This window comes from Pseudorca crassidens, chromosome 15 (genome assembly GCF_039906515.1).
Source record: "Pseudorca crassidens isolate mPseCra1 chromosome 15, mPseCra1.hap1, whole genome shotgun sequence".
NCBI classification, from domain to species: Eukaryota; Metazoa; Chordata; class Mammalia; order Artiodactyla; family Delphinidae; genus Pseudorca; species Pseudorca crassidens.
Genome location: NC_090310.1, coordinates 46,496,988 through 46,521,401, shown reverse-complemented (window position 1 = coordinate 46,521,401; position 24,414 = coordinate 46,496,988). Strand labels below are relative to the sequence as shown.

At 36.2% G+C, this 24,414-nt stretch overlaps 1 protein-coding gene across 3 annotated transcripts in view; it reads left to right on the top strand.

Annotated features, from left to right (window-relative positions):
* Window positions 1-24,414, top strand: part of MACROD2 (mono-ADP ribosylhydrolase 2) — a 1,985,215-nt gene that overhangs the window by 1,158,883 nt on the left and 801,918 nt on the right. For all 3 annotated transcript variants that reach the window (XM_067707453.1, XM_067707452.1, XM_067707451.1), the window contains exon 6: window positions 10,607-10,728. In XM_067707453.1, coding sequence (XP_067563554.1) covers window positions 10,607-10,728 — 122 coding nt within the window. The remainder of the gene's footprint in view (window positions 1-10,606; window positions 10,729-24,414) is intronic.

Below are 24,414 nucleotides of genomic sequence, written 5' to 3'. Positions count from 1 at the left end.
GTGTAGCAATTCTCAAAGCGGGATTTAGGGATACCTCTTTCAGGGGATTTGTGAGGTCAATACCATGTTCATAATAATATTCAGAGATTATTTGCATTTTCACTTTCTTTCTCTCTTGAGTGTGCAGTGTAGTTTTCCAGAGGTTACATGACATGTGATAGCATCATTTTCCTGATAGTTAATTGTATATGTGCTTTTGTTTTCTTGTGTGATAGATATGACCCACCAAAACAAAAGCTTTCACAAGGTCCTCAGTTATTTTTGAGTATAAAGAGGTTCCAAAACCAAAAAGTTTGAAAACAGCTTCTGTTTTGCACAAAGAGCCAATCATGTCTGAGAGGTAGGTGGGAATGCAGCCTGATCTCTTGGAGTCCAGCAATGTAAGTTCATGTTCATGCGAGAGCAAACACTCATTGTGGAAATGTTTAGTGAAATAGTCCTTATTATTTAAATATTTTGTCATTCTCACTCCTCCTAACCCCTTGTTCATATTATTGAATTCGTATAAGTGAACTCATGAAAAATGCAACTTCAGAGTATAGAAATTTCCATGTGTTTTTTCTTTTAGAATCAATGTTAATCTCATTTTTAAAATGTTCTGTCCTTCTCAGTTGTCTTTTCTAAATAGAACTGTTCCTCTAGAAAATTAGATGTAGAGCCTTGTGTGGATGTTTATACCATGAAAGTGCAACCCGGAAGAGAGTACAGGTGTAAATGTATGAAGTAGCTGTAGTCCAGTGGAGTCTTATGAATGTACTGGTCTCAGGGAGAAATTAAACCTGGTTTATTTTGATGGAGAGGTGGGTTCATTATACCCAAATGTCACTTTTTAAAGAAACACGAAAAGTGATCCCATTAATTTTTTGAGAAGACATGTAGAGAATCTGCAATTTTCCATTTTGTGATTTGAGAGCCAAAACCAATCTCTAGAACAAAGCCAATTTATTCTAAAATGAACCATGTGCAGATGAGGGAAGTGACACATTTTAAAAATGCATTTAATTATCTCTTGCAGAAAAAGGCAAAGGAGTCACTGCACACTTTTTTTTTTTTTCTGTTGGAAGTCTTGGGAAAGAATCTTATAGCTTTTACTAAAAAGTGTGATGGTATTAGAATTGTGTGTGTGTGTGTGTGTGTGTGTGTTTAAATTGTAGTGCACTTATTAGGAAATCTTTGATCAGGCTTTGCTAAGTCTTTCTGTGAAGAAACAGATTCTTAGTTCTATAAAGATTTATGTTGAATGATCTGAACCAGTCAAACTGCATTGCATTGCTTGCTCAGTCTAGTCTGTCCATTTCACCTCATTGTTTCCTCTAATCCAGTTTATCATCTCTGATTAGATTGACTATATCAGGCCAACTTTGACTGAATCACTCACAAATTCACTAATTATCTATTAGGCAATTGTTCCCATAGAGTTCTTGGCTTTGCCAGGAGACTCAGACATGGATTGGTCATGTTTTTTGCGGTGGAAGCATAGTCTCCACATGAAGACAGGAAACACAGAATAACATCACAGAGTTAGAAGGAATCTCGATGCATACATAGTCATATTTGATTGCCTCTGATGACAGGAAATTCCCTGCCTCCTCAGGCAGAATGCTGTGTTATTGGAGAGCTCTGACTGATGGAATCTTCTTAGTTGTGTGTACAGAAATGTTCATGTTAAAAGTCATGTAAATGGTCAAATGAAAGTGTTATTGGAGACCAGAAGAGGAGAATTGAGTTCAGTTTAGTTCATGTAGTGGGGTTCATGGATCATATCTTCAAGGAAGGTCACTTCTTTTTGAGTTTCATGGGATGGGAAGGATCTTGAGAGGCAAGGATGGAGGAAAGGATACAGGATAAGGCCTGTAGTCAGAAAAAACACAAGACCTGTTTGGTGTGAGTGAACAGAGCAATTACCTTATGTACCTGGCACTTAGTGGATTTATTTATTTAAAAAAGGAGAGAATGACTAAGTGAATGATTGCAAAAAAGCCTTTCTAGTCCATACTTGTGGTGGCAAGGGAGCTATAAAGGAAGGCTGTTGACAAACAAGCACACTGACCCCTCTGCACACTTCAGTCCCAGCCTAGATTCCACATTTGTAGAGTTACCCTGTGGAGGGGACTGACGTTCATTTATTTTTACTCACTACATAGAATTTTTAAAGCCTATTTTCCCCTTGTGTCTTCATAAAGTACTGGTTTTGCATCTCTCTGAAAAGGCTGCCAATTGCCATCCATCCCTTGAACCAGAACAAAGACCTTATTATTATTTTTCTTGAAAAAGTCATATTGTCTATCCGGACCTCCACCTCCTCTCACCCCTGCTATTGAAGTATTAAAAATGCCATGTATTTGACTCACTTCCTTCTAGGATGTGTTCTCTTTTGGTTCATTCTAAAATGATAGTGAAATGTTGGAATTTTGCAGAAAATTCAGCTTCCCACAGTCTCTCTGAGACCCCTCTCTGTTGGAAATAACACTATTGTAATGCAGATGCCCCCAATACCCTGTGGAATCTCCAAGATTCTATAAATGGCTGACCACAGGATATCCCTTTTATACAAATTTCAATCTATATTATTGCAAATAGACCCTTATGTGTAGGTGTCCAGTTGAAATAGGACACAGTCTCATCAATAGGACTGACATAAAATAAACCTTTGGCAGAAGAGGTAGAGCTAGTAAAAAATTTAAAATGAGCTTTGCCCCTTCCTTCTTTCTTTTCTTTCCTTCTTTCTTTTTTTAATATGGAGGATAACATTTTGGTAGAAATTGCTCAAGTATTATTTTAAAACTTGACCCTCACAACTTAAGCTTAAAACTTCACAACTTTGAAGTCAACGAAACATGAAACATATCGTCAGCACAAGATGCCCAAAACGTGGCAACGCTGTCACATTTTAATGTAAAAATGGGATTCAAACCTCAAACTGAGCTGGGTGTACTTCAAGCTTTGACAGTGCATTCAGGGTGCCTTTATCAGCTGTCAAATGCAAATGGTGTTTAGCTACTGTGTATTTAATCTTAGGCGTAGACATAGACGTAGACATTTTATTTAGGGAACCACAGCACCAAGGAGGCTAAGAGAGGTGAACTAGGGTGAACTAGAAGCCCTTTATAACCAAGAACACTGGAGGGAAATCTAACAGGCTCAACTCACAGATTCAAAGGAAAATGCACTAGAAAATAACATTGTTAAGTGCTGGCTTATCCCAAACTCATGCGCAAAGCTGTATGACTACTAGTCTTTCTGAACATGGAAAGAAATCAAACATGCAGCTGAAGAACTGTATGAGAGAATAATCCAAATTTAGAAACATGCTGCAGCTGAAATCCAATCTAACTGATGTCTGCTGTAGACTGAAAAGGAACATCTTATGGACAATTGATTGTTTCTTGAAATATAATAAAAACAAGCTCTGAAAATGTGTATCTGAAAACATTGACCTAAATGGAGAAAAAAAACAGCATTTACTTTGTAATACTATCAGGTGGTAATTCAATTTCCCGTTAACCGAACTTCAAGTATTCTGTTTCAAGTTGCAGATTGGTGGTGCTTATCATATAAATTGGCCAATAAGATTTGCAAATAATACTTTTAGTGCTTGGTTTTGTGGTTGTAGCTCTAGAAAAGAAAATCAATTTAATTCCATGCATTGTTTTTTCTCCTTAAAATTCATGCAATTTGAATATGATTGACAGGGCACAACATCCTTATGCAGTCTGTTAGATGGACCGATTATGCTTATGAATACAAGAGTGGAGTGAATGAAAGCAACGTGTAATTGATTCTACTCTTGGTCTGACTCTTCATTAACAGTTTGAATGTAGCACAGTTGCTTCTCAGATGGAAAACGATGAGAGCAACCTATATGTGTTCCCTCAGTTGTTTTAAAATTCATTATGCTAATATTTTTTCGCAGAATGTTTTTGCTGCATTTGTTTTATCACGTGGAAGTCCGATCGAATCTTAGTAAATGATTCTCCTGCTTTCAATATTTATTTGGCATTCCAATTGCACATTTTTCAATTTACACATTTGGAAATGAAAGCATACTCCCTCCGGCACCCCCTTCAAAGATAACCTTCCATCCTACCCTCCTTTTCTATAGACTTCAGACTAATTTCCCAGGATAGAACGAGGTGGGGGGAGCACAAGGTGGTGGTTATAGCTTCAAAACAAAAGAGCTGATTTATAGGCTGATTGATTTCAGAAATAGATGAACAAAATCAGGCTCGATTTGTCTTGCCACACTTTAGTCAGATAAAGTACAAAACGACCTGCCATCCCATTTTGCATACCTCTTCCAGGGCTTGCATTTGAGATGTTGATTAAATGTTTAGACTGCATTGCTGTTTTCTTGGCTTTCCTCAGTTGTGTAAGAAAGGGCTTCAAGTGCATGAAGGCTGCTCTTCATTTCTGGAATGTGGAGCTGGACAATTTAGGGAAACAACATTATTTTCATTGCTCACAGTGAGATACGATGCTGATTCTGTAACAGCCATTCCTGCCCTTTCCTTTGCCTACAAGTTCCTGCCGGACTTTAAGACAGAAGAAACAACAAAATTAGTGCTGGGCCAGGCAGTTCTGTCTAGGAGCTACAGTCATATTGTGATCTCCAAATTAGATTGTATTTACAATTGATAAGTATATTAATTTCATATTCAGTCTTTCTCTAGCTATGATTTTTTAATTAAATCAGCAGTTGACTTATAAAGATAATAGGTCTGAGAACTTCATACTGGAAATAGATTTCTTTCTTCTGATGAGAACTCTTAAGATCTACTCTTTTAGCAACTTTTCAAATATACAATATAGTATTAGAAACTATAGTCACCATACAGTGCATTATATTTCCAGGACTTATTTATCTTATAACTGAAAGTTTGTACCTTTTGACCTCCTTCATCCATTCATGCATCTCCTCCTGCCCCTAGCCTCTGGCAACCATCGATCTGTTCTCTGTATCTATGAGTTTGCTGGGTTTTTGTTTTTTTTTTGGATTCTACATGTAAGTGAGATCATACAGTATTTGTCTTCCTCTCTCTGACTTATTTCACTTAGCATAATGCCCTCAAGTCCCATCCATCTTATCACAAGTGGCAGAATTTCCTTCACTTTTATGGCTGAATAATATTCCATTGTTTATATATATAAAACCCATTTTTTCTATCCATTCATCCATCAGTGGACACTTAGGTTATATCTGTATCTTGGCTGTTGTAAATAATGCTGCAGTGAACATGGGGGTGCAGATATCTATTTGAGATGTTTTTCTTTCCTTTGAATAAACACCCAGAAGTGTAATTGTTGGATCATATGGTAGTTCTATTTTTAATTTTTTGAAGAACCTCCATACTGTTTTCATGAATGACTGCATGGAAATAATCATATCAGTTTTTCCTATGATATCTACCACAACACTTGGTATTTGATAAACATGCTAACCCCCAAAAAGCCCCAGGTGTCTGGGGAATCCTTCATTGTGCCCGTTTTAAAACATGTCCACAGATGCTTTGCTACTTCTCCCATCAAGAGGTGAAGTCTGCGTGATTCCACTTGAAATGGGTGGAATTTTGTGACAGTTGCAACCAATCAGGGTACAGTGGTGGTAACACTGTGTCGCTCCCAAGGCTGGGATAGAAAGGATAACACAGCTTCCACCTCTGGCACACTTGGTCTTGGAGCCCTGAGCTGTCATGTGAGCAAGCTGACTGTTCTGAGGCTTCCATAAGGAAACCCAAACTGGCCCCCATGGAAAGTCCCTGAGACCACAGGAAGAGGGAGAGATGTCTGGCGGGCCGGTCCTTAGCTGCTGGAACCCACACTATTCCACTGCCAGCCACTACCCAACTACAACCATATGAGAGGCTCCATGCCAGACCCCCTAGTTGAGCCATTTCAGAATTGTTGATCCAGAAAAGCCATAAAAAATAATAAAGTGTTGTTGTTGTCTTAAGTTATCATGTTTTGGGGTAATTTCTTGCACAGCAATAGCCAATCAGAATTTGCATGTATACAAAGTATGAGGCTAAAGTAATGGAATTCATGATAAGCATGACAAACTTTATATATACAAATGTATGCCATTTCGTTCAATAAGTAGCCACACTGGGAAAAGTTTATTCATAATCATATAGTCTCTGTGATAGTGTGTCTCCCCACACTGATCTGTGACTTTGGGCATAATTCTTTCTCCTGTGGATCCACTGAGCAAGGGAAAATAGATTAAATTTTCTCTACTGTCCTTTTCATCTCTAAAAATTCTTGACCATTATACAAAATTCTTTGGTAACTGAGATACCTGAGAAATATGTTCCTGTCCTACATATTCACTATAAGGTATCTAAGACTCAATTTGCATATTAAAATTATAGTAAAACTTTAAATATAGATATAAGCCATATAGGTAAAAAATGCCATTTTTCCTACCATTTAAACCCTGAAAATAATTGTTTTATATAAAGAGATTATTGAGAGTAGCAAAATAAAAGAAAAATATACCTAATGGAGTTATTATTTTAAATCCCTTGAAATTATGTAAATATTTTTAAGTGTATTTTCTTATTTATAGTGATATAAGATCATCTTTAGAGAGCACATTAACAGTCTTTATATGTTGTAGGAATATGGTAGATGGAATTCAGGAACTTGGTTTAACCATATGATCTTTGTTTTAATACTTAATTTTTGTATAGGTAACACATTCACATAATTTGAACATCAAAAATATTAGTAAACAGTGAAGTATCTTCTTCCCATATTTGGCCCTATCCTTGTAGTTTTCATAGGTTAACCACTGCTGTTAATTACTTGTTTATCCTCCCAGAGATATTTTATACATATATTAACTAAAACAAATATGAATTCTTTTCTACATCTGTGGAGGTATTTTTACACTAATGGTACCATGCTTAACATTTCTGCATCTCTTTTCTTCCCTCTCTCCTTCCCTCCCTCCCTCCCTCCCTCCCTCCCTCCCTCCCTTCCTTCCTTCCTTCCTTCCTTCCTTCCTTCTTTCTTCCCTCCCTCCCTCCCTCCCTCCTTTCCTTCCTTCCTTCCTTCTCTTTCTCTCTCTCTATTTCTTTGTTTCTTTCTTTTTCTTCCATAGTAATATATCCTGAATATCTTTCCATATTCATACATAAATACCTTCATTGTCCTTTTTACAGAAGCATAATGTTTCATTGTATAAATGTACAATTATTTCACTAGTCCCCTACTGATGGACATTTAGGTTGTCTCCAAGCATATCATCCACAGAATATATTCCTAGAAATCGAATTATTATACCAAAAGGAGTCTACATTTGTAATTTGGAAAGATATGGTTAACCACTGTCTCTGGGAATGGTGCCAGTTTGCATTTCATTGTATAGGCATGTTGGAGAAAATTGAACCATGACTGATGTTCATTTGTCTGGAAAGTAGTGAATTAGACTACTCAGAAACTATAGCTTAATTCTTGATAGACATGTAGAAGAGGGATTGTATTTGAGAGCTGCAAAGAATCTTAGAGGCCATCTTATTCAACTCCTTTTAGGTTTTAAGACCAAAGCCCAAAGAGAAGAATGACTTGCCCAAGGTCAACAGCTGGTTAGTGACAGATCTGGGACTTCTGACAATTATAATCAGATCTTAGGGCTTACAGTCTGGTGCTCTTTCCACACCAGAGGAAAGGTAACTGCCACTCCTGCCTGTATGCTCAGGATGCCTGGGATGCCGCTGCTGCTGATAATTAGTATTTCTTGAGTGTCTGCCTGTACCAGGCATCAGATGAAACACTTCTATTTACATTATCTTATTTATACCATGGAATCCACAAATTCATGTGCAAGATAATTGCATAAATTGAATGCATGTATCTCGTGTATCTCACATGCATATGTCCACTCTGAAGATTGTATTGTGTTTAATAAAATGTAAATTAATACAAAGCATCATTGACGTTTTAATAGCTGTTTTTCTCTAACTTGTTCTCAATCAGTGGATTTTGAAACTACTACTGTGAAAGGGTAGACCATAAGACTTTTGATATGAAAAAGAGGATCCTTATACTCAAAATGCTTGAGAGCCACTTAACAGTGTTTAAAGTCCTTTTAACTGCCCAGACATCATTCTGTACTCCATCTGTCTCCATTACAAGGTTAAATACTAATGATGCCACAAGCACAGAAGAGACCACAGAGATCATCTAAGCAGCTGATTCATTTTGTGGATAAGGAAACCAAGGCAGGGACCAATGAAAGGATGGCTTCATCTGGGTTACTCCACTAATCAGGGCTGGAGCTGGAATCAGAAAACAGGCCTCCTGACTGAATTTTATAACAGGAAAAGGGGGAACTCCTTGGTGTGTCAGAGTCACCCATAAGTACTATAAACAATTAAAATAATGAAGAAAATTTCTTTTTGAGCCTTATAGGTTTGTGGATCTGAGAGGTTGTGATATTGGTCGATAATAACACTTGATCTTGGATGCTGTAAATTTAATACAGAGCATAACCAACAGAGATCAATATTTTGATGTTCAGGATGCTCTTTTATTGGCTGTTTGTCCTCAGACTTAAATTAAATGGAGAAGTGAAGAAATGCAAGGAATAATTTTTCAAAAATTCCATGTAAGTTTTGTAGAGAAAGATGGCTAAGGGAGAAAGCAAAGGAAACATTTATTTATTATGTCATTATTTCCAGCCCTTATGGACTTCTCTCTCTCTCTCTCTCTCTCTCTTTCTCTCTTCTTCCCATTAATGCCCCTAAGCCCTGTGTTCACTTGGCAAAAGTAGCCACATCTTTATGACCTGGATAAGAGACATTTATTCTTGACCTTCTCCATCCACAAAATAAGGAAACCAAGGTCATATCCTGTTGCTCTTTTATATGGTATTTGATGGACAGAGGCACTGGGAATGAGGTTTAAGAAAATAAATAAAACAAAAGAAACAAAAAACATAGATTTCACCTTCAACAATGGCAAGGGGGAGGGTGCCAAAATTGCCCTGGAATAACAGGACACAGGTTAATTTGTGGAAACTTAGGCCCATGAGGGAATCTGCAAACCTTAGGTTTAGTCAAATGTATTTTGGAAACAGAGCATTCTGTGTTCATCACGCCCCTCCCTTGTGGAGACTCACAATTCATTGTAGCATCCTAAGTGTCCAGATGAACCCTACACTAAGGTAACTGATTGACTTAATCTCACCTGGTGATCCCCAAATTTAATTGACCTTTAAACCCATATCTTACTGAACCTGCTTTGGGACATCTTGTTGCAATTCTTGTTTGTTATTACAAAAACAATATTAGTGTGTGTGTGTGTCTGTGTGTCTGTTTGGTTTTGTTTTGTTTTTTGCTAAATACAACCTAATCTCCCTTTTTCCTCTCGTTCTATTAATATGTCATAGCGGTTCTCACTTTAAAGCCAGGTTTGTCTGTGAAATAACATCTGCATAAACTCACTAATGAGGTTTCTGCCTATTTTGATAACAAGATCATCTTCAACATTATCTGACAAGGGTTTAAATACTGTTTAAAGTCATTAAAAGTTGAAATCAACATTTGGGGATTTTCTCAACATTAAATAATACTCTCGACATTTAGCAGACAATTAACAAAGATCTTTCTCTTAGTGATTTATTTTCTGCTATTTAAATTTCATATGCAATTTAAAACTATTCCATAGTCGCATTTTGGTAAAGTGTTCTTATTCTCTTGTTACTGTTTTTGAAATTAAGTGATACTGGTTAGCCAAAGCAAGTCATTTATTTTCATTATAATATTCTAATGACCGAATTTCTTTTTTGATCAAAGTTGATTAGTTATTGTTATTCACATCATTTAAATAAGTTTATAATCCAGGTTAACAGATAAGACTGAGAAGCAGGAGTTACAAGGCATTTTCAAGTAATTTGGATTAAAATTTGGTCTATTTCTTACAACCTTTATTGACTTAGAACAAACATATGGACACCAAGAGGGGAAAGGGGTGGTGGTGGTGGTGGGATGAATTGGGAGATTGGGATTGACATGTATACACTAATATGTATAAAATAGATTACTAATAAGAACCTGCTGTACTAAAAAATAAATTAAATTAAAAAATAACCCTTTTAGTGTTATTACTGATTATTATAAATTCTTTTGACATATTTCCAGAAACTTGCCCTTCTGTATTGTGTACAATGCCTGATACTATTGTCTTATTTATAAGTAAGGTGATGTGTAAGATTGGTACTTCCTTCCCATGTCAATTCAGAATGTTCATTTTGTAGGCAACTATTTCTCAGTTTATTTCCCACTGAGGATTTGTCTTCTGCCAGCGTGCCAATTATTCACACCTTATATTATAATCTGTTATGCTTGGATCTGACCAGTAGCGATGGAACAATTTACTGGTAGGGGATTCCTTTTCACAATTATCACCTTCCTGGAAATTTGCCTACTTTAAAAAGCTGTGCTATCTAAAATCTTTTACCAGAGAAGCATTTGCATCATCAGTATTTCTTAGCTTGCTTGTCTCCAAGCTCCAACACAAATACCTAAAATAAATAAAGCACCAGTTATGTGAAAAGTGAAAAATATCTTGCTTATCCTATTTTTCCTTCCTTTTGTATTTACAGATGTTATCCATACCGTAGGACCAATAGCCAGAGGCCATATTAATGGTTCCCACAAGGAAGACCTTGCAAATTGCTATAAATCATCTCTGAAACTGGTGAAAGAAAATAACATCCGATCAGTTGTAAGTACTTTTATGCTTCTTATTTCTTATTCTTTTTCAGCCTTTTTATACTGGAAAATCAATCTTGTCCAAAATGAGGGTAGGATATCATTTCTATAATTCTAAAAGCTAAGTTTAACGACCTTAGTACGTGATGTAGTCTGTCGGTTATCGTGACTCCACTCGTTTGTATACGCTAAATATTTGCCTAATTGTTTTAGAATTTAAAAGTATAGAGTCCCAGAACTGGAACCATCACATCTAATTTATTTTCTCCTTGTTGCCCTTATCTTTTGAAGAAAATGTTTGTGAGTGTGTGTGTGTGTGTGTGTGTGTGTGTGTTTTAACTTGAAAGATGTTATTCTTTTAGATTGATTTTGGTTTTCCTAAACTAATACTCTGTAGTTGGGTATGCCACATCCCTTCTTAGTTCTAGCAATTTAGATGGGAGAGTTCAGAAAATGTGGATCTAATCTATTTCCTTAGCAGTAGGCTGAGATGAAAGGGGGTCTCCTCTAGCTGGATTTGGAGGTATTTATTCACCTGCTTTTCTTTTGCAACATGCCCTACATTTATTACATCTCAATTACACCAGTAAAATAAAACTATGAGAAAAATGAGAGTGTAAATACCCAATCGTAAGTTAATTTGGGCAGAATCCCTTGGGTTTTTCAGATAGATGTTAACCTTGCCGAAATCATGGAACAGGAAGATAGTTAAACACTTGACTTCTTAGCAGGCTGAATGGATCAGCATTGCTTGCGAGTTCACAGAAGTGGTGGTTTTATTATTTGCATGAAGGAGCATTGAGAGTCAGACACATTTAGATAACCCTGGATGGTTGCTGTACTTTTCATGCATGATTATAATTATGAAGTGCCTTTTCCAATGTGAGTTTGCTTAAAATAAGACAACTTTTTTTCAAGCCAATTATATCGCCTTTTACATCTTTGCCTACTTGTTAACAGAGCTAGATAGTTCATCTCACTCTTTGATTTTTAAAAATTTTCTCTTTGCAAATGAATCAATAAGTTAGACACTATTTTGTCTTAGAGGAGAAAGCTGAAGTTCAAAGAGGGAGCAAAGTAAGCTACTAAACCAGTTGACTCATTTTGTTCTCTAAAGGAAAATAACAAAAATCAAAACAGGTGTGCACTTTCTGGGAGTAATTAAAATTCTGTCAATATAGCTTATTGATTAAAAGAGGCAAATGGGGCTGAAGTGCTAAGAAAGATGGATATGTATAGAAGTTTCCAACTTGGGAAATATGGACCTTGCGACGTGAAGAGAATATGCTAACAAATTCACTGGCATCTCTAATGATTTTCTTGAAGTCAGTAAAAAGTAAGAAGACACTAGCCCATTAGAAACAGTGTAAAAACATCACCCATCCTTTTAACAGAAAAAATAAACATCCCTAACTATGATGACCTTAAAATAATCATATCTGCTGTTACTGTACTTGCTACCATGAGGTAAAGAGTGGAAGAATTATCGACTAAGTTAAATTAACTTTTATCAGATGCCCTACAATGTGATACTCTAGTCATCCTGAGATTGGAATTAGGTCTATTCTATGTTACCATGTTTGATGATGATTTTGAGGGGTTAATTACATGTGACTTGGATAAAATTAGCACGTGGTGGCACTAAACTGAAGTCATTGCAATATTAGTAAATAAAAATGGAGATGGAAAATATCTGCAAAATATGAAGGAAAATGTCCAGCTAAATTAATCACCACGTTCTTACATGGTTGACTGGAGTTGCCATCGAATATCTTGTCTGATATTCTTTAAAACAATCTGCCTTCCTTGCTTCTTTATTTCTTTTCTTTTTTTTATCGAACAGTATTGATTTACAGTGTTGTATTGAATATAGTTCCCTGTGCTATACAGTAGGACCTTGTTGTTTATCTTGTTTATGTACAGTGGTGTATATCTGCTAATACCAAGCTCCTAATTTATCCTGCCCCTTTGGTAACCATAAGTTTGTTTTCTGTGTCTGCGAGTCTGTTTCTGTTTTATAAATAAGTTCATTTGTATCATTTCTTTTATACTCCACATATAAGTGATATCATATGGTATTTGTCTTTCTCTGTCTGACTTACTTCACTTAGTATGATAATCTCTAGGTCCATCCATGTTGCTGCAAATGGCATCATTTCATTCTTTTTATGGCTTTCCATTTTGTATATGTACCACATCTTCTTTATCCATTCATCTGTTGATGGACATTTAGGTTGCTTCCATGTCTTGGCTATTGTAAATAGTGCTGCTATGAACACTGGGGTGTGTGTATATTTTCAAATTATAGTTTTCTCCAGCTATATGTCCAGGAGTGGGATTGTTGGATCATATGGTGATTCTATATTTAAAGGAAGCTTCATGCTGTTCCCCATGGTGGCTGCCTTTCTTTCATTTCTTGCAGGAGGAAATGGGGTTTTCTACTTTATATGGAATGGAATGTCATGTTCTTGACCAGCATTAAAAAAAAGAATGATGCTAATATCATCAAATCCTTGTCATATGGGGGGAAATGGAAAATTCTTAGAAATGTTATCATGACTGGATACATCTTTTATTGTACAGGCTTCCACTTTATAGACATGACTATAGATGGGGAGAGAGGTCTGATATCAAAATCCTGGTTAGTAAGATGGAAAATAAAGTTAACTGGAGCTCATTTATATGCACGTCAAAGAAAGTTTCTCAAAAACCCTTTTATCAGATCAGCTTAGTGTGACCATGGAAAAATCATGTCGGTATTTTGTAGCCTTGGTTTCCATATACAAAGAATCAGTAAATTATTACTGTCTAAATCACGAGGCTATTATGAGGATCAGTTGAAATAATGGATGTAAAATAACTGGAAAATGTATTCTCTGTAAAAGTATTTGATAATATTACTTCAAGTGTAAGATATTTTCGCAGTTTATGATTTGGCAAATTTAGGAGATTGAGGTCGTTCTTGCTTTGATATTCTGAAACCCAGACCTCTAGACATTATCATATCATTTCTTGATGTTTTCATACAGAAATAAATTATCATGAAGTACCCAGTTAGTATATTTGTAAAGGAAAATCTCAATTTTTTCTTCCTCCTACGTAGGGAAAAATCTCATTCTTCCCTAGTGTGTGTTCCTTCCCTGTGAGTCTCCTTTACTACTCCCACAGAACAGTTCACTCATGACATTTCTGGTCACCAAATGTGTGGAGGTTTCTTCCCACACGAAGCAATTCTCTGCAACCCCACCTAGGTGTCCTATAATTTAACTCAGTTCTGACACTGTGTACCTGGAGATAGTGTCAGACCCCATAGATTCAGGGCTCAGTCCCACAAGACTGCCACCCCTCCCCCGCCCTTCACACACACCATTAAGATGCCAGTTGCAAGCTCAGGTTGTCACCTATGCTTCTGACCTACTAGCTATAGATTGGAAGGTCCAACGACCCTCTGCTTGGGTTCAATTAACTTGCTAGAGCAGGTCACAGAACTCAGGGAAACACTTACATACATGTACCAGTTTATCAAAGGTGTGATAAAGGATTCAGATGAACAGCCAGATGAAGGGATACATAGAACGAGGTCTAGGTGGGTCCGGAGCACAGGAGCTTCTGTCCCCGTGCAGTTGGGGCGGGTTTTTATCCTCCTGGTGTGGATGTGTGCACCCACTGGAAGCTCTCCCAACCCCAAACTATTGAGGTATTACGGAGACTTACTCACATAGGCATGATCAATCATTAACTCCATTTCCAGCCCCTCTCCCTTGTCTGGAGGATGAGGGATGGGAATGAAAATTCCAAGCTTCTAATCATGTCTCAAGTCATCCAGAAGCCCACTCAGAGTCAATTCATTAGGACAAAAGATTCTTCTAGTGCTCTAATCACTTAGAAATTTACAAGAGTTTTAGGAGCCCTGTGTCAGGCATGGGATCAAAGACAAATACTAAAACAAAAGATGCTCCCATGTTCTTATCACTTTAGAAATTACAAAGGTTTCAGGAGCTCTGTGCCAGTAACTAGGGACAGAAACCAACATATATTTTCTATTATCTCATACTACTGTGTTTATTTAGGCAGTTAAAACTATTAATGTTGCTAATAATGATTAATATCATCTTATTCATAATCATTAATAATATCATTGTTAATATTACAAACTCATGTGTGTATTGACAGCACAGAACATGCCACAAACCCTTATTGCTCAGTAGATGCACTGAATTGAATTAAATTATACTAATCTTGTCACCACATGCAGCTGTCTTAAATTTGTAGTCTAATTTTTAACTTAAAAAAATACCCTTACGTTATCATGGTTTCTTCCACTATGTGTTGTTTTACAGTAAAGCTACAAAAATAAATAAGGAGTAACTAGCTAAGGTGGGGTAGCAGATGTGTAACAAAGTGGCTATAAGGCAGTGTGGTAAATGCCATAAAGGGAATGTATTACTCTACTGGTCTGGATCAGCTAGGCTGTGCTACACCTACAAATAACCTCAAAATCTTAGTGGTCTGCATTCAGAGACCCTGGCGAATTAGGCATCGCATTGTCTCTGGGCTCTGCTATTTGGAGCTGACAACCTCCTCAGCCATGGAACTTTGCAAAATCATGCATAAACCTTTTACTGTCTCAGATTAGAAGTGACATACATAATTTCCGCTTCCATTTAATTGGCCAGAACTATTCACATAGTCCTGCCTACCTGCAAGTGGGCTAGGGAAATGTCTGTGAATAAGTGAAATATTTGATGGTAACACTTTTCTGCCAAAATGAAGCCAAAGGCTTTGGTGTCACAGCAGAGGGGTCAGAGATGTCTGCTTTACTCTAATTTCTCTGAAGGAATATATTCTTCAAAATTTTGCTGGCGGTAAACCAAATAATTTGATCGTATATTTATTTAATAAATAATAAGACCTACTGTGTTCCAAGACATTTTTAGATATCTCCTAAGACCTAGAGGATATAATGTTTACCTTCAAGTATATAATTTGTCTCAGTCTCCTGACCATTCAGACAAATAAATAGACCAGATCGTCATGTCCATTGTATGATTTGAGAGTACTCTCTTGTTCTCTCATCACTTTTAAATATCTTCCCATGGAAGCCTGAAATTCTGTAATTAATGAGTAATTTATGATGGTCAGGAATTGTTCTTTCTCTGCAATTTTCCTTTAAAATGCAAATACTCAGGAGATCAGCAGATGATGAATTTCCTAATACCTTAATTTGAAGAAATTTATCAAATTACTTTTCACTTTGGCAGGATAAATTAGAGGACAATAAAAGTACCAAGCACCTCTGCCTGGGGGAGAATTGGAAGGGAGGTTGGGAGAAACAGGAAACAAAGTGGGGTACAAAGAAATTTCACTGACCTTCCAGTTGTGCTAAAAGGAGATACTTTTTAAATAGAGAAGAAGGAAAAGCAAGTCACATAATTATCTAGGAATAAGGTAGTTATTTGGTTACTGGATGTGACATTTGTGGATACAATATTTTGCTATGAAAAAAATATTATTCCTTTTATTAATTTAGAAGAAAAAATTTCCTTAAATTTTTCTCCTTTATCCATTCTTTTTGGTAACTTTTAAAAATATGTACCCACATGTTTGCTTTAGGTTGTAAAAGAATAAAAATAAATTAATAAATCTAATGGTTCATTTTACAGTGGCAGCTCTCTTCTATGAATTATTAATTAGAACAGCTTTATTAATACCAAGGATGTTTAAATTTAGGGTTTTAATCATGCAATCTTACCATAGAGAGTTTCAGGTGAAAAATCTGACCAATCTTTCATGCGTCCTAGATGTGGTTTGTGCAAGTACCTTATTCCGTCCAACTTACTTCAAACATTGATTCAGTTATTTTCCTCCAACCATGAGTTCCCCTTGGGCAAAATTCAAATGTATGCAAATTTACTTTGGTATACATTCTTGACAACCTTGAGAATGTTGATTCCAGTGTAAGCAAAAAGCGTAAGTCACCATGTAGGGGATAACTAGAAATAGAATGAACTGGAAATGGGCATAGGGAAAAAAATGAAAGAAAAGTCAAGGAGGGTGCAGATTTTCTCAGTAAAACATTGGAAAAGATAAAGGTAGATGTCAAAAAATAGATCCAGGTCTTAGAACCACAGTATTCTAATGCATGTAACTTGAGAAATGAATAATCAGTTGCTCATGAAGTCAAGCAACTGAATGATTTTGATTTCTAGGACAATGTTATGTCCTAAGAAAACGAAAAGGGTGTTGTGGCACTGGAGGAGGACTGAACATATACAGAATATCCTTTTGAATGTATATTAGCTAAAATATGCAAATGGAAATTGTTTATATTGGTGAAACCTCAGGGGCAGAGGTAGGGTTGAAGACAGGAAGGAAAAATTTTATGGAGAAAGGGCTGGTAAATAGAAGTTAATAATACTGTATCCATTATCACTAGATGCTGATGTAGAGTTATTAAAATAGCATAGGTATTATCTAATATGTCATGCTGCTTTTATCGTTTTCTGTTTAAGTGAACATAGAAATATATTATAAGGATTTTTATGTTATTATTGACCTCTATTTCTCTCTCTTTTTTTTTTTTTTTTTACAATATGATTTAAAATTTCTCAATGTCAAATTCTTTTACCACCAGGTTCAATTTTAGGAACCTAATCCATGCTGTTCAAAGTGATCTCTTCTCTCAGCATCAGTTAAAAGGCATAAATTCATGTTTGTCAGTGATATTAGGTATTCAAGAAAACTCCTTTTAACTGACAAAATATAGTGTACCCAGTTTGACATTCTTTGAGTGAAAACATGCAATAAAAAATAGATGTTTTTTATTAAAATGATTAGGATGTGAAAATAAACCAGATTTTATGTAGGTTAAAAAATGATTTTCCCACGAAGTATAAGTAATAATTGATATATGAATTTGGTAGTTTTCTGTGATTATGGGCAGACCAAAAGATAGTTGTTTGTTTGAATGGTGTATACCACTATGATTTCCATATGAGTGTGATGCTAAGTGATTTATGGACTGAACACAATTGTAAATCTTCACTGGTAGAAAACATCCAATGCCCATAGAGATGCCTCAAAGCTAGATGATGTTCCCTCCATGAGTCATAAGTTTTGAAAAGTAATACTTTCCAATGGAAGAGATGCTGGACCTACTGTACCTCTAGGCACTGTGGCAGTAAGCAAGTTTGGAATTCTGCATTTAATTGTTTCACTGTGGTGTAGGTTTTCATTTTAAGACATAGTCAAGTGACTCTTATTTTCTTATACAAGTTCCCTTCTGAGAGGGTTGCCATGGCAATGAGTTCTCAGCCTCAAATTCTTAAATGCTGGTTTTATTTCATTATCTGAGTTTCCATTACAGGCCACATCAATCAATGCAATCCTTTCTACAAGAAGACTTCTGTAGCCTTAAAAAGCTGACCCTTTAATTTGTTACCTCTTCTCCTCCGACTAACTTGATATCACAGTTTTTTTTTTTTTTTGTAGTCAATGTGTATATCATTTTATTTTATTTTATTTATTTTTTTGACATTGTTTGAGATTTTATTTTAATCTGAAGACAAACTGAAGTCATATTTTCAGCATTTTAACATGGGATTAAATAATATAATTTTGTCATACCATGTAGCTTCCATGCAAAATAGTGTATCTATCCCCATGTGTGTGTATATATATATATGTGTGTGTGTGTGTTTTTGTGTCTATATCTATCTATGTCTATCTATATCTATCTATATCTATCTATCTATATCTATCTATCTATATATCTATATCTATATTTATCTATCTATCTATCTATCTATCTATCTGTATCCTACTGGTTCTATTTCCCTGGTAGAACTCTAACCAGTACAGATTTTGGTATCCTTATATCTTTTGTCTTTGTTTGTTTTCACATGTTTATGGGAAACTTGGTGTGTTAGTTTCTGCTTTGTAACAAAGTAAATCAGTTATACATATACATATGGTCCCATATCTCTTCCCTCTTGCATCTCACTCCCTCCCACCATCGCTATCCCACCCCTTTAGGTGGTCACAAACCATCTAGCTGATCTCCCTGTGCTATGCGGCTGCATCCCACTAGCTATCAATTTTACGTTTGGTAGTATATATATGTCCATGCCACTCTCTCACTTTGTCGCAGCTTACCCTTCCCCCTTCCCATTTCCTCAAGTCCATACTCTAGTAGGTCTGTGTCTTTATTCCCGTCTTACCCCTAGGTACTTCATGACCTTTTTTTTTTTCCTTAGATTCCAAATATATGTGTTATCATACGGTATTTGTTTTTTCTCTTTCTGACTTACTTCACTCTGTATGACAGACTCTACAAATAACTCAATTTCGTTTCTTTTTATGGCTGAGTAATATTCCATTGTATATATATGCCACATCTTCTTTATACATTCATCTGTTGATGGACACTTAGGTTGTTCCATGCCCTGGCTATTGTAAATAGAGCTGCAATGAACATTTTGGTACATGACTCTTTTTGAATTATGGTTTGCTCAGGGTATATGCGCAGTAGTGGGATTGCTGGGTAGTATGGTAGTTCTATTTTTAGTTTTTTAAGGAACCTCCATACTGTTCTCCATAGTGGCTGTATCAATTTACATTCCCACCGACATTGCAAGAGTGTTCCATTTTCTCCACACCCTCTCCAGCATTTATTGTTTCTAGATTTTTTGATGATGCCCATTCTGACCGGTGTGAGATGATATCTCATTGTTGATTTGCATTTCTCTAGTGATTAATGATGTTGAGCATTCTTTATGTGTTTGTTGGCAATCTGTATATCTTCTTTGGAGAAATGTCTATTTAGGTCTTCTGCCCATTTTTGGATTGGGTTGTTTGTTTTCTTGATATTGAGCTGCATGAGCTGCTTGTAAATTTTGGAGATTAATCCTTTGTCAGTTGCTTCATTTGCAAATATTTTCTCCCATTCTGAGGGTTGTTTTTTGGTCTTGTTTATGGTTTCCTTTGCTGTGCAAAAGCTTTTAAGTTTCATTAGGTCCCATTTGTTTATTTTTGTTTTTATTTCCATTTCTTTAGGAGGTGGGACAATAAAGATCTTGCTGTGATTTATGTCATAGAGTGTTCTGCCTGTGTTTTCCTCTAAGAGTTTGATAGTGTCTGGCCTTACATTTAGGTCTTTAATCCATTTTGAATTTATTTTTGTGTACGGTGTTAGAGAGTGTTCTAATTTCATACTTTTTTTTTTTTTTTTTTGCTGTACACGGGCTTCTCACTGTTGTGGCCTCTCCTGTTGCAGAGCACAGGCTCCGGACGTGCAGGCTCAGTGGCCATGGCTCACGGGCCTAGCCACTCCGCGGCATGTGGGATCTTCCCAGACTGGGTAACGAACCCGTGTCCCCTGCATTGGCAGGCGGACTCTCAACCACTGTGCCACCAGGAAAGCCCTAATTTCATACTTTTACATGTACCTGTCCAGTTTTCCCAGCATCACTTATTGAAGAGGCTGTCTTTTCTCCACTGTATATTCTTGCCTCCTTTATCAAAGATAAGGTGACCATATGTGCCTGGGTTTATCTCTGGGCTTTCTATCTTGTTCCATTGATCTATATTTCTGTTTTTGTGCCAGTACCATACTGTCTTGATTACTGTAGCTTTGTAGTATAGTCTGAAGTCAGGGAGCCTGATTCCTCCAGCTCTGTTTTTCTTTCTCAAGATTGCTTTGGTTATTCGGGGTCTTTTATGTTTCCATACAAATTGTGAAATTTTTTGTTCTAGTTCTGTGAAAAATGCCAGTGGTAGTTTGATAGGGATTGCATTGAATCTGTAGATTGCTTTGGGTAGTAGAGTCATTTTCACAATGTTGATTCTTCCAATCCAAGAACATGGTATATCTCTCCATCTATTTGTATCATCTTTAATTTCTTTCATCAGTGTCCTATAATTTTCTGCATACAGGTCTTTTGTCTCCTTAGGTAGGTTTATTCCTACATGTTTTATTCTTTTTGTTGCAATAGTAAATGGGAGTGTTTTCTTAATTTCACTTTCAGATTTTTCATCATTAGTGTATAAGAATGCACAAGATTTCTGTGCATTAATTTTGTATCCTGCTACTTTACCAAATTCATTGATTAGCTCTAGTAGTTTTCTGGTAGCATCTTTAGGATTCACTATGTAGAGTATCATGTCATCTGCAAACAGTGACAGCGTTACTTCTTCTTTTCCGATTTGGATTCCTTTCATTTATTTTTCTTCTCTGATTGCTGTGGCTAAAACTTCCAAAACTATGTTGAATAAGAGTGGTGAGAGTGGGCAACCTTGTCTTGTTCCAGATTTTACTGGAAATGGTTTCAGTTTTTCACCATTGAGGACGATGTTGACTGTGGGTTTGTCATATATGGCCTTTATTATGTTGAGGAACGTTCTCTCTGTGCCTACTTTTTGCAGGGTTTTATCATAAACGGGTGTTGAAATTTGTCAAAAGCTTTCTCTGCATCTATTGAGATGATCTTATGGTTTTTCTCCTTCAATTTGTTAATATGGTGTATCATGTTGATTTTTTGCGTATATTGAAGAATCCTTGCATTCCTGGAATAAACTCCACTTGATCATGGTATATGATCCTTTTAATGTGCTCTTTGATTCTGTTTGCTAGTATTTTGTTGAGGATTTTTGCATCTTTGTTCATCAGTGATACTGGCCTGTAGTTTTCTTTCTTTGTGACATCTTTGTCCGGTTTTGGTATCAGGGTGATGGTGGCTTCGTAGAATGAGTTTGGGAGTGTTCCTCCCTCTGCTATATTTTGGAAGAGTTTGAGAAGGATAGGTGTACGCTCTTCTCTAAATGTTTGATAGAATTCACCTGTGAAGCCATCTGGTCCTGGGCTTTTGTTTGTTGGAAGATTTTTAATCACAGTTTCAATTTCAGTGCTTGTGATTGGTCTGTACATATTTTCTATTTCTTCTGGATTCAGTCTTGGCAGGTTGTGCATTTCTAAGAATTTGTCCATTTCTTCCAGATTGTCCATTTTATTGGCATAGAGTTCCTTGTAGTAATCTCTCATGATCTTTTTTATTTCTGCAGTGTCAGTTGTTACTTCTCCTTTTTCATTTCTAATTCTATTGATTTGAGTCTTCTCTCTTTTTTTCTTGATGAATCTGGCTAATGGTTTATCTATTTTGTTTATCTTCTCAAAGAACCATCTTTTAGTTTTATTGATCTTTGCTATCATTTCCTTCATTTCTTTTTCATTTATTTCTGATCTGATGTTTATGATTTCTTTCCTTCTGCTAACTTTGAGGTTTTGTTGTTCTTCTTTCTCTAATTGCTTTAGGTGCAAAGTTAGGTTGTTTATTTGAGATGTTTCTTGTTTCTTAAGGTAGGATTGTATTGCTATAAATTTCCCTTTTAGAACTGCTTTTGCTGCATCCCACAGGTTTTGGGTCGTTGTGTCTCCATTGTCATTTGTTTCTAGGTATTTTTTGATTTTCTCTTTGATTTCTTCAATGATCACTTTGTTAGTAAGTAGTACATTTTTTAGCCTCCATGTGTTTGTATTTTTTACAGATCTTTTCCTGTAATTCATATCTAGTCTCATAGCGTTGTGGTCGGAAAAGATACTTGATACAATTTCAATTTTCTTAAATTTACCAAGGCTTGATTTGGGACCCAAGGTATGATCTATCCTGGAGAATGTTCCATGAGCACTTGAGAAAAATGTGTATTCTGTTGTTTTTGGATGGAATGTCCTATAAATATCAATTAAGTCCATCTTGTTTAATGTATCATTTAAAGCTTGTGTTTCCTTATTTATTTTCATTTTGGATGATTTGTCCAAAGTGGGGTGAAAGTGGGGTGTTAAAGGCCCCTAATATGATTGTGTTACTGTCGATTTCCCCTTTTATGGCTGTTAGTATTTGCCTTATGTATTGAGGTGCTCCTATGTTGGGTGCATAAATATTTACAATTGTCATATCTTCTTCTTGGATTGATCCCTTGATCATTATGTCGTGTCCTTTTTTGTCTCTTGTAATAGTCTTTATTTTAAAGTCTATTTTGTCTGATATGAGAATTGCTACTCCAGCTTTCTTTTGATTTCCATTTGCATGAAATATCTTTTTCCATCCCCTCACTTTCAGTCTGTATGTATCCCTAGGTCTGAAGTGGGTCTCTTGTAGACAGCATATATATGGGTCTTGTTTTTGTATCCATTCAGCTAATCTGTGTCTTTTGGTGGGAGCATTTAATCCATTTACATTTAAAGGAATTATCGATATGTATGTTCCTATTCCCATTTTCTATATTGTTTTGGGTTTGTTATTGTAGGTCTTTTCCTTCTTTTGTGTTTCTTGCCTAGAGAAATTCCTTTAGCATTTGTTGTAAAGCTGGTTTGGTGGTGCTGAACTCTCTCAGCTTTTGCTTGTCTGTAAAGGTTTAATTTTTCCATCAAATCTGAATGAGATCCTTGCTGGGTAAAGTAATATTGGTTGTAGGTTTTTCTCCTTCCTCACTTTAAATATGTCCTGGCAGTCCCTTCTGGCTTTCAGAGTTTCTGCTGAAAGATCAGTTGTTAACCTTTTGGGGATTCCCTTGTGTGTTATTTGTTGTTTTTCCCTTGCTGCTTTTAATATGTTTTCTTTGTATTTAATTTTTGACAGTTTGATTAATATGTGTCTTGGCGTATTTCTCCTTGGATTTGTCCTGTGTGGGACTCTCTGTGCTTCCTGGACTTGATTAACTCTTTCCTTTCCCGTATTAGGGAAGCTTTCAACTATAATCTCTTCAAATATTTTCTCCGTCCCTTTCTTTTTTTTTTTTTTTTTAAACATCTTTATTGAGCATAATTGCTTTACAATGGTATGTTAGTTTCAGCTTCACAACAAAATGAATCAGTTATATATATACATATGTTCCCATATCTCTTCCCGCTTGCGTCACCCTCCCTCCCACCCTCCCTATCCCACCCCTCCAGGCGGTCACACAGCACCGAGCTGATCTCCCTGTGCTATGCGGCTGCTTCCCACTAGCTATCTACCTTACGTTTGGTAGTGTATACATGTCCATGCCTCTTTATTGCTTTGTCACCGTTTACCCTTCCCCCTCCCCATAGCCTCATGTCCATTCTCTAGTAAGTCTGTGTCTTTATTCCTGTTTCACCCCTAGGTTTTTCATGACATTTTTTTTTTTCTTAAATTCCATATATATGTGTTAGCATACGGTATTTGTCTCTCTCTTTCTGACTTACTTCACTCTGTATGACAGACTCTAGGTCTATCCACCTCATTACAAATAGCTCAATTTTGTCTCTTTTTATGGCTGAGTAATACTCCATTGTATATATGTGCCACATCTTCTTTATCCATTCATCCGATGATGGACACTTAGGTTGTTTCCATCTCTGGGCTATTGTAAATAGAGCTGCAATGAACATTTTGGTACATGACTCTTTTTCAATTATGGTTTTCTCAGGGTATATGCCCAGTAGTGGGATTGCTGGGTCATATGGTAGTTCTATTTGTAGCTTTTTAAGGAACCTCCATACTGTTCTCCACAGTGGCTGTATCAATTTACATTCCCACCAACAGTGTAAGAGGGTTCCCTTTTCTCCACACCCTCTCCAGCATTTATTGTTTCTAGATTTTTTGATGATGCCCATTCTGACTGGTGTGAGATGATATCTCATTGTAGTTTTGATTTGCATTTCTCTAATGATTAGTGATGTTGA